Source organism: Colobus angolensis, unplaced genomic scaffold (genome assembly GCF_000951035.1).
Source record: "Colobus angolensis palliatus isolate OR3802 unplaced genomic scaffold, Cang.pa_1.0 Scaffold255, whole genome shotgun sequence".
In the NCBI taxonomy this organism is placed as follows: Eukaryota; Metazoa; Chordata; class Mammalia; order Primates; family Cercopithecidae; genus Colobus; species Colobus angolensis.
This window is the reverse complement of record NW_012115766.1, coordinates 5,050,269-5,061,112: the sequence shown is the minus strand read 5'-3', so window position 1 is coordinate 5,061,112 and position 10,844 is coordinate 5,050,269. Positions and strand designations below refer to the sequence as shown.

The window sequence follows — 10,844 nt, the reverse complement described above, 5'->3', positions numbered from 1 at the left end:
TCCTTTCCTTTTTGTATTTTTAGTAGAGACAGGGTTTCACCATGTTGGTCAGACTGGTCTCGAACTCCTGACCTCAGGTGATGCGCCCACCTTGCCCTTCCAAACTGCTGGGATTACAGGTGTGAGCCACTACGACCGGCCTCACTTTCTTGATGTTGTCTTTTGAAACATAAAAATTTTTCAAAGGACAAACTTTGAATGAAATTTTTGGATGAAGTCTAATCTATCAATGTTTTCCTTTGTTGTTGTGCTTTTGGTGTCATATCTAAGAAACTATTGCATAATCCAAAGAAGCAGATAGATTTTTAGAGTTTATATAAATTTTCCCATTCTTTAGTGGTTTTCAAAGTAATCATCATCACATCATCTATAAACAAATGCGTGAATATAAAGCTTCATCTTATGAGTGTAAAATAAGAGGCTGGGCACGGTGGCTCATGCCTGTAATCCCAGCACTTTGGGAGGCTAAGGTGGGCCGATCACCTGAGGTCAGGAGTTCAAGACCAGCCTGGCCAACATGGTGAAACCCCGTATCTACTAAAAACACAAAAATCAGCCAAGCCTGGTGGCAGGAACCTGTAATCCCAGCTACTCAGGAGGCTGAGGCAGGAGAATTGCTTGAACCCAGGAGGTGGAGGTTGCAGTGAGCCGAGATCGCACCATTGCACCTCAGCCTGGACAACAAGAGCAAAACTCCGTCTCAAAAAAAAAAAAAAAGAAAGAAAGAAAGAGAGCGTATTTTTAATTTATTGAATTAGGTAGTCTTCTCCAGTGTTGACTAAACGGGTAAAAATACAGTAGCATAATTATGAATTATTCATAAATCAAATAAGTACATTCACAGCACCAGGCTAAGATATGACATTAAAGAAAGTGCCAATGTCTAATAAGATTCATATGATACAAAAGGGAGGGAGGACAACCCCATATGCCTGATATCTAACTAGTAACTAGTTCTCACTGAAAATTTAATTTTTGTCTTTGCTGCATCCTGGTTATTCTCTGCCCACCCCTTCAACTGTTTGACTTTGCGTGCTCTGCTCTGTGCTTGGGAGGCTGACCCCGCAGACTGTATGACTTGGACTTTCTTGCTGGCCTGAGTTCCTGCTACACTTGGTTAAAAGGGTGAAGTGGGGGAAAGGTTACGGTGTTTCTTCTTTGCTTCCTATCTGGGGCATCTCTCTGGCTGCCCTGACAATGCCCGCTCTCTATAATGGCCTTCATGAAAGTCGCTTGATTGAACCAGCTGAGTGGGACCACGTTTTCTGCCAGGACTCTGAGTCAGGCCCAGCTGTGACATTTGTAGGGGCCAGTGTAAGAACATGATTAGAGGCCTATATATTATATTCTAACGATTTTAAAGTTATTTGAAATCTGGCTAACAAACCGTTCACTAAAATATATTATGCCTTTGTACTGTGAAAAATATCCCTTTGTAATGAATGATCTAGAAGACCAGCACACACTTAGGCTTCTCAGACGTTTTCAGAGTTCCATGCAGGAACAGGGTGGCCCAGGGTGAACTGGCCCTCAGCCCTTGGTGCCCAGCTGGAGCCCACCTCCATTCTGCTCTACCCCTTGCACCACCCTACTCAGAAAGGGTCATTTACATGTGGGTGTAGAGCACGCCCATCCCGCGATTCCAAGGTCCAGCCAGACCCTCTATAAGGAGTCGCCCCTTGGCTCCTTGCTTGGTCTACAGGTGAGCACACTGGGCACCATCCACACTCAGGAGAAGGTGGCTGAGGAAGAGGATCATCCAGGCCCTTACTGGACATGAGCCCAGAACTGTCTGTGCTGGGAACTGCAGGGATCCAGGTGGGCAGAGTTCAGTCTAGAAGGAAGGAGATGTGGTGAGCTCCCAGTGGGCATCTCCCACCTGGCTCTGAGGTCTCCTTTCTTCTTAGGGCGGGGCACGGCCCAGAGCCCGGCGAGCTCTCTGACGTACAAGGCCCTAGGCAGGGGCTCCCTTACAAGACTGTAAGCCTTTTCCTCACAGAGCTTACCACTTTATTCAAAAGGAGATCCGTGTGTAAAAAGGGCTGTAGAATATTCTGAAGCATTAAACACTGATTGTACACAGATGTGAGTTTGTAAAGATGGTAGATTCATATTTCTTAAGCAAATCAAACTCACCTTGTTCAGTCGAATGAACCACTTTTGACAACATGGCCCGGAGGACAGAGAATGGCACAACAGCGAAAAGGAATGGCACCCTGGCTGTGAGAGAAAGGACTCAACATCACTGGCTGATTCTGAAAGCTAACGGCCAATTTAAAACAGGAAACACTTTCACTCTGTCTAAATGTTTCCTTTTCTACAAGCATCCTAACTCATTGTATCTAAAAATGGAATGAATTAATCGTAGAACTCTGTTTGATGAATTAAAGTAGACTATGGACAGGTCAGTTTAAGGTTAATTTACTTGAGAATTCCTATTCCAGTACAAAGAACAAGAGACCATGTAGTTTTTAGGTCTAGATCTATTTATATAATCTGCCGATTAAGACTGATCTGCTGGCCGGGCTCAGTGGCTCATGCCTGTAATCCCAGCACTTTGGGAGGCCGCGGCAGTTGGATCACCTGAGTTCGGGAATTCGAGACCAGCCTCACTAACATGGAGAAACCCTGTCTCTACTAAAAATACCAAATTAGCCAGGCGTGGTGGCACATGTCTGTAATCCCAGCTACTTGGGAGGCTGAGGCAGGAGGATCGCTTGAACCTGGGAGGCAGAGGTTGCAGTGAGCCCAGATCGCACCACTGCACTTCAGCCTCGTGACAGAGTGAGACTCTGTCACAAAAAAAAAAAAAATAAAAGACTGGTCTGCTTATTTTCCTGATTATGTATTAACCTCTTATTTAGCAAATTGTGACTGCGAATTCGTTTTTGTTTGTGCTTTTTTCAGACTTGGCACTCTCAGTGTTAGCATGTCTTTATTATATTGATTCATTTATTGGTAAACTGGTTCTTTATCATCTTGCCTGTTCATCTTTGTGGCAGAATAACTTCATAAACACAAATTACCTCTGGTCTTCAGTTATGACCCTTAATAGTCAGTAGTTTTAATTACATCATAAAATAGTAAAATATGAAAATATGACATTAGCAGATCACTTTACAGTTCTCAAAGCGTTTTCACATAGGTGAACTTACTTGGCCTTGGCAGCTCTTAGGGGGACAGGGAGAAAAACTGGCCATTATTGAATGGTAGGGATTGTGCTAAGCGAGTGCTTGACAGCTACCTAATATTCACTGTAATCCTCTAAATTAGGTAGTACCATGCCCATTTTACAGATGAGAAAATTAGGGCTGAGAGTAGTTCAGTAACTTGTCCAAGACCATCTAGGACTATAGATGGAAGTTGGGCCCAATTCTGTTTGGTGACACTGCTTCCCTGCAAGATAATAAGGGGTTAACACCTTTATTAGAGGAAAGAGTAAACTGGACCTTTCCCAGAGTCTCATTTTATAGTTCCATAGCCTTTTCCAATGCAGTATCTCACTCAAATCCTGCAAAAACCGTTATGAGGTAGGTAGTTAAGGAAGCAGGCTAATTTGCCAACCAGCAACTCATCAAAAACCAATTTATGAAATGGCCAATTTGCAAATCCTCTCTTTAAAAAATTTCTTCTTGAATATATTAAATTGACATAGTTTTTTTTCTTCTAAGTATCATTGTCCTAAATATTTTTATGGAAAGTAGTCTTCTTAGTAGCATTTTAAGAAATGTTCACTTTAGTGAAAGCTATATTGAAGAACTGTCTCATAACAAGAACGTTCCTGAAAACAATTTTGTGGCAAATATACAAATTTGGGAAATGTGGTTACTCAGTGAATTAAATTTTTAAAAGCAAATTTGGCTTTCAGCTTATTGACGCCTGGCAAACTAGCTATTGCCCTTTAATTGCACTAGAATGGCTTAAATAGAGGGCTTTATATTAAAGTTTCTCCCCCAGTAAACAATGATCATTTTATATGAATATCAAATACATAGTTCTAAAGCTACACTTGGAACTCACCTAAAAGCATCATCAGTGTTGTCTTGGCAAAGGCGGTCACAGCCATTCCTGTCATCGTGGTAAAAATCCCAGTGAAGGCCATATGAATATCTTCCATACAATAAGAAAAAAGCCATATTCCTAGGAAACTAGTCAAAAAAGAGGCACTATTCAAAGCTGATCCATAGCCTATAAAAACTTCATTCCAGCAGAGTGGTGAATCCAATTCATAAAGGATAAAAATTGGGGAAATGCCAATTACCACAAAAAAATAAGTGATCATTGTAAAAAGTAACAAACAGAGTAAAAATCGTCTCTTACTGGAAGCATTTTTAAAAAGCATGTAAGTTCGGTAAAATAGGTTTTTGAAGCCTTCACTACATGACATAGTAACATTCTGAGATGAAAACTCTTTCACTGGATCACCAAGAAAAAATAAAATATAGATCAAATTAACAGCAAGAGAAACAGCAATAATTAGAAACGACCACCCAAAACCTAGCCCTCTAATAAAATAGCCAGATAACAGTCCTGTTAGTCCAGTAACAAGTCCAACTAGAAAGTCAATGATAGCTATTCGAATTGTTTTTTGTTTGTGTTCTTTACACTGATCAACTATATAAGCAAAGCAGGCTCCCCAAAATGTGGTATAATTGCCACAAAATGCACCAACGAAGGTAGATGCAATCAAAAGCTGGAATGGAAAGGCAAAATAGCAAAGCAAACAGAGCCAAACGCTGGTTGCAAGAGCACCAACGGAAGACAAAATCATAGGGAATTTTCGCCCGTAGTGATCACTAATAGACAGAAGTATGAATGTAGACACCAGACCAGGAATTAATCCACTTATGTCCATCTGCAGATTAAAACGTGACACTTTTTTCTGAACTTCCTGCAAAGAAATAAAAAGAAATGTGTTTACAGTAGTTTACACAATGTGCATACAAGTATCATGGTGCATGCTTTTTGCCCTGTGGCCAATAGGTTATGGATGAGGAGTCTCTAGTGCATGGGCAGGACTAATACAGCTTACATTTTCATCCAGTTTGCAAAGCAATACAGACTGAGTACCCCTTATCTGAAATGCTTGACACCAGAAGTGTTTCGGATTTTGGATTTTTTCAGACTTTGGGATATAATGAGATACCTTGTGGATGGGACTCACATTTAAACAGAAAGTTCATTTATGTTTCATATGTACCTCATACACATAGCCTGAAGGTAATTTTATACAATATTTTAAACAATTTGTGCATAAAACAGTTGCTACTGAGTACTTGTGTGTGGAATTTTATACTCTGGTAAAACGTGGTGATCAAAAAGTTTCAGATTTTGGCCAGGCGTGGTGGCTCATGACTGTAATTCTCATATTTTGGGAGACCGAGGCAGGAGGATCACTTGAGGTCAGGAGTTTGAGACCAGCTTGGCCAACATGGTAAAACTCTTATCTCTACCAAAAAATAAAATAAAATAAAATAAAAAAATTAGCCTTTATTTAGGGAGAGCTTGGCTGTTGCTCTTTTTTTTTTTTTTAACCTATGTCTTCACAGATAGATTAATGAGAAACATATTCCTTTATTTAGTAAATAAAAGAACATTTAGAATAAGATAAAATTGAAAGAGGAGCCTTACACTGTCTACAGACGGTAGCGTGCCATGGCTGAGTGTGGTGGCTTACGCTTATAATCCCGGCACTGTGGGAGGCCGAGGTGGGAGCATTGCGTGTGCCCAGGAATTTGAGACCAGCCTGGGCAACATAGTGACACCCTGTCTCTAAAAATACATTAAAAGGCCGGGCGCGGTGGCTCAAGCCTGTAATCCCAGCACTTTGGGAGGCCGAGACGGGTGGATCATGAGGTCAGGAGATCGAGACCATCCTGGCTAACACGGTGAAACCCCGTCTCTACTAAAAATACAAAAAACTAGCCGGGCGAGGTGGCGGGCGCCTGTAGTCCCAGCTACTCCGGAGGCTGAGGCAGGAGAATGGCGTAAACCCGGGAGGCGGAGCTTGCAGTGAGCTGAGATCCGGCCACTGCACTCCAGCCCAGGAGACACAGCAAGACTCCGTCTCAAAAAAATAAATAAATAAAAATAAAAAAATAAATAAATAAAATAAAATAAAAATACATTTAAAAAAAATAGGCCAGGCATGGTGGTTCACGCCTGTAATCCCAGCACTTTCGGAGGCCGAGGTGGGTGGATCACTTGAGGTCAGGAGTTTGAGACCAGCCTGGCCAACATGGCAAAACTCTGTCTCTATTGAAAATACAAAAATCAGCCAGACGTGGTGGCGTGCGCCTGTAGTCTCAGCTATTCGGGAGGCTGAGGCAGAAGAATTGCTTGAACCCGGGAGGCAGAAGTTGCAGTGAGCTGAGATTGTGCCATTGCACTCCAGCCTGGGTGACAGAGTGAGATTCCATCTCAAATAAATAAAAATAAAAAGTAAATAAAGGTGGTAGTATGTCATGACCTGAGGAGTAAGATAAACTCAACTTCCAAGGACCAAAATGACAATTAACAGATGACATACACACACAGATTGGAAGATGTATCAATCATTACACTAGTTATTTGATGGAAGGAATTTTGCATGATCTGAAAACATTTTTTGCTTGCCATTTCTCTGTATTTTCCAAAGTCAATATAAAGTATGTGCCATTTGTATACTGGGAAATGCTAAGCTGATTTAAAAAAACAGATTTAAACCTTTTTTAGTCATTGAATGAATCACTGAAGGCAATGGTGGTGCCTCCTGGGAAACAAAAATGTTCCTTTGTCCTAAGGAGCAAACGGAGTGTAGGCCACCAGTCCAGCATGGGTGGCAGGGTGAGGGTAGGGGTGGTTTCTGGTTCCCGGAGGTCTAAGAGCACCAACTTTAAGGGAAGGGATCCTGAGTAGCAGGTTCTCTTGAATATTAATCCAATTAAGAAACAATAAATGAAACTGTCCATTTGAAAATTTGGCTAAAATCTTTGACATGAGACCACTGCTCTGGGCAATAGAGGGCTGTCAGCAGCTGGGCCAGGCTGGAGGTGGGCCAACACTTGCCACCGGTACGGTTGCAGAAGCCACCAAGCTGGCTGGACCAAGGCCTGTCTTCCCTCACTCCAAGAGGGCAAGAGCAGCAGACTTTCCCCCACATTCTAGCCCTCTCCTCCCAGGTCCCTCCCACTGCAACCAGGGGGCCTGCTCCTAGGGGTCAGCTGAAAGAAAGCACAGAATCAAACACAGAAGGTGAAGAGCCTATAAGGAGAGATTTGTTAAAGGATACAAAATTAAGCTAGACAGGAGGAGTAAGTTACAGTGTTCTGTAGCACCACAGGGTGACTGCAGTTAACAGTAATACATTATATAGTTTCAAAGAGCAAGAAGGAGGATACTGAATGTTCCCAACACAAAGAAATGAGAGATGTTTGAGCTGATGGATATGCTAATTAGCCTGATCTGATCACTATACATTGTATGTATCAAAACACTACTGTATGCACCATGAATATGTACAATGATTATTTGTCAATTAAAAAAAAATAATGCCGGGCACGGTGGCTCACGCCTGTAATCCCAACACTTTGGGAGGCCCAGGCAGAAGGCTCACTTGAGGCCAGGAGTTCAAGGTCAGCCTAGGAAACAGAGCAAGACCCTGTCTCTACAAAAAAAAAAAAAAAAATTAAAAATTAGCTGAGTGTAGTGGCAAGGGCCTGTAGTCCCAGCTACTCAGGAGGCTGAGGTGAGAGGATGCCTTGAGCCTAGAGTTCAAAGTTGCAGCGAGCTATCACCACACCACTCCACTCCAGCGTGGGCAGCAGAATGAGACCCTGTCTCAAAAAGTACCATACATGCATAAACACATAATAAACAAAAAACACTTCAGGTGATTCCAAAGTCCAGTCAAGGTTAAAAAACACTGTATGAGAGGTTCCAGGATGGGATTCAAGTATGTATACTAACAAACGTCTCCAAAGCCGAAATCTGAAGAGCATCCCTACCGTAGGACCCCAACTTTGAAACTAAGAGGATTTGTTAAACTCTATTCTGTTTATGTGTTTTTCTCAACCTAGAGAGACTCTGGGCTTCTCAGGTTCAGAGCCATTTTGCCTATCCTTGTCACCACAGGATAATGTGTTCTATGCCAGAACCTTGATGTCTTCCAGGCTGTTCAGAAATAATCACTTCCAAGAAAACATTTCCCATGGGAATGAGGAAATGAGTAAGATTAGGGGTTGTGCCAAACTGCCTAGCCTCACCCCAGCAAGGTTCCACCTGACACCTCGGGAAGTGCTAGGACCTTGCCTCTAGGGCGATTTGCCATTTCCTCCTTCTCAGGCTCTTCTCCCAGTCACAGAGACTCACAGAGCCAGCAGGAGGTGACTCAATTCCTTTTAACTCATTCTCTTTCACTGGGAAGGCAGCACCACTCCTTTACAATCACAAAATATCCCCAAGAAGAAGAGTTTAGAGTTTACAGGTGTGATTTGTTTTTGAGGCATTGTAGGAAAAACAACCATTTCCAACCCTGGATACTATCTCTTTGCATTTTGAAATGGTAGACTGTTGTCGAAAACTGCCCAAGTGACCAGGAGAATGGTGAAGTGCATCCTGTTCTACACACCAAAAATTGGGGAGGTGGCTGGAGAGGGAAGAAGAAAGGCCTCCTTAATATCTGGCTAAACATTTTTGGTGTCAACGGGGGATACTCCGCACTCCAGATGTCCCTACACAGCTGCTCCTTAACATGTGACAGCCAAGGCTGATTTGACACGACACCACCACCAGACAATAAACGCTCCTTCACCCTACCCTATGACAGACACTGTCCCACAATCTCAGTGATGGGCCACTTTCTAGAGTCCCTGAAAACTGGGACATGCAGAAACAGTAAAAGGATTGGGGAAGAAGAGAGCAAGGGAAAGAGAGATGTTTCTCTCTCTCCCTTGTTTCAGCCACCCCTGTCCACCAAGTAGCCCATTCCAACCTGCCCTGCCCCAATTTTCAGACTTTTTTTTTTTTTTTGGACAAAGGAAGGAGACAGCCACAGAGGAGATGACACTGTGGTGACATTTTCCGAGAGAAAGGAGAAGAGCTAGTGTCGCAGAGGAGGAGGGTCTTTTAAGAAGAGGCAGATTTGAAAGGTGTCAGGAAACTTCAAATGGGGTGAGATCCCAGTAAAGGCCATTAGGTTTGGGATTTAGGACTTTGATGGCTGCCCTAGAGAGAGCAATGGATGATGAGTTCAGGGTCCTCTGACTCAAAAGCCCCGTACACATTCCCTTTTTAAAAAAATACTATGGATATTGTAATTTCTTACCTCCTGGAATGCAAACATTGGACTGCTTTTGTTTTTTTCACACTCAGAAATATTGCTATCAGATGAAAACGTGTAGTTGCCAGTTTCTTCCCATATTCTCCGATAAACATATTGCGTTGTCAGCGGACCGGTGAAAGTCATAGCAAATGCACTAAGGAAAATGGCAGGCTCCACAAATAAAATCTTCATATTGCCTGGGTAGGTAGCCGTATTCTATAAAAAGTGAAAACGGAGAAAGATCATCTGTCTCATCCCAGAGGCTAGATATTCAAAGATGGGGAAGTCTGAGAAATTTCGTGGAGTAAATGTTTAAACAAGCAAACTAGAGAACAGAAAAGGCAGTAAGCACTTTCTCAGAGAATAACTTTTACTTTGGAGTAGAGTACTCTGTAGCAACCTGAGGCTGCAGTGCTTTCCATTTTTATGATTATGACATTGTAGGACTCAAGCCGCCTTTGAGTCTTTGAAATAATAAATTGTCACCATCTTGGTTAGCCAATGATCACAGTACAGTTCCCACACTGTATACTGCCAACTGGTTTTTCATAAGTTCAACAATGAGGTTCCTTTTGGGAAGCCACAGTTGCACAACTGTTATTGTTATTTTGCCGCGTATTAACAACGGACAGGGAGGGGGCGTTTTAAAAAGCATCTCCCAATCGGAAGGGCCTTATTTTTAACTCACCCCACGATTACAGTCTTCCTGCCAGGCTGGGCTCAGGTCAGGCCGTGGCCCGGGGCTGTCGCCTCGGATGCCCTGCGCTCGCGCGCGCCCGGGTTCAAGGGCAGCCTCTGGACTGGGGCAACGGAGGACGCGCCGGGGACAGTAACCTCGGGCTGTGCGGCTGGCGCTGGGTGGGGAGGGGACTTTCCCGTCGAACTCGACCAAATTACGCTAGTTGGGGAGTCTCAAGCGTATTGTAAAGCAAACCACGGCAAGCGCACTTCCGCGTCCCGAGTGACACCTGCACGGTTCCCCGCGCAGCCCTCGGCTTCCTCGCGGCTCTGCGGACTTGGCCTCAGCGAGGTGCGGCGGGGCACGGGGCGGCTGCTCCTTCTGCGCAGTGGACACTTGGCCGATCGGTGCCTCTGTCGGTCGGTCCGCGGCCCGGCCAGCGCTCGGCGGTGACTCGGCCGCAGCCAGCTGAGCGTCGCTGTCCGCCCAGGAGGCGGGGTCGGCTGCGGCGGCGCTGTCACTGTTCTACCCGGGTCTCCTGCGATTGGGCCCAGCAGCCGGTGCCCCAGCGGCGATTGGTCCACCCCGACGTCACTCTCCCCCGGAGAGTGGCTAGTGGATCGTGCACCCACCCTCGGAGGTCCGGAGTGGATCCCGCGCGGCGGAGCAGCCACTCAGCACCGCTGTTGGGTGCTGGGCCGCGCCGCAGGCTCAAAGGCTCTGGAGTTGCGAAGCGTTTCTGAATCCGAATATCGTTTCTCATATAAACACATAAAATAACTGTTGCAAAAGTAACATGTTTGGGCTGTAGCGCCCAGCAGGATCCCGGTCGGCCGGGCAGGTGCCAGCAGAAGAGGGGAAGGG

General features: G+C 44.4%; 1 protein-coding gene across 1 annotated transcript in view; it reads right to left on the bottom strand.

Annotated features, from left to right (window-relative positions):
* Nucleotides 1-10,423, bottom strand: part of SLC46A3 (solute carrier family 46, member 3) — an 18,178-nt gene extending 7,755 nt beyond the window's left edge. The window contains exons 1-4 of the mRNA XM_011946942.1: nt 10,236-10,423; nt 9,305-9,517; nt 4,021-4,891; nt 2,137-2,220 (exon numbers count right to left, since the gene is read on the bottom strand). Coding sequence (XP_011802332.1) covers nt 2,137-2,220; nt 4,021-4,891; nt 9,305-9,493 — 1,144 coding nt within the window. The 5' untranslated portion in view covers nt 9,494-9,517; nt 10,236-10,423. The remainder of the gene's footprint in view (nt 1-2,136; nt 2,221-4,020; nt 4,892-9,304; nt 9,518-10,235) is intronic.
* Between the last annotated feature and the right edge of the window lie 421 nt (nt 10,424-10,844).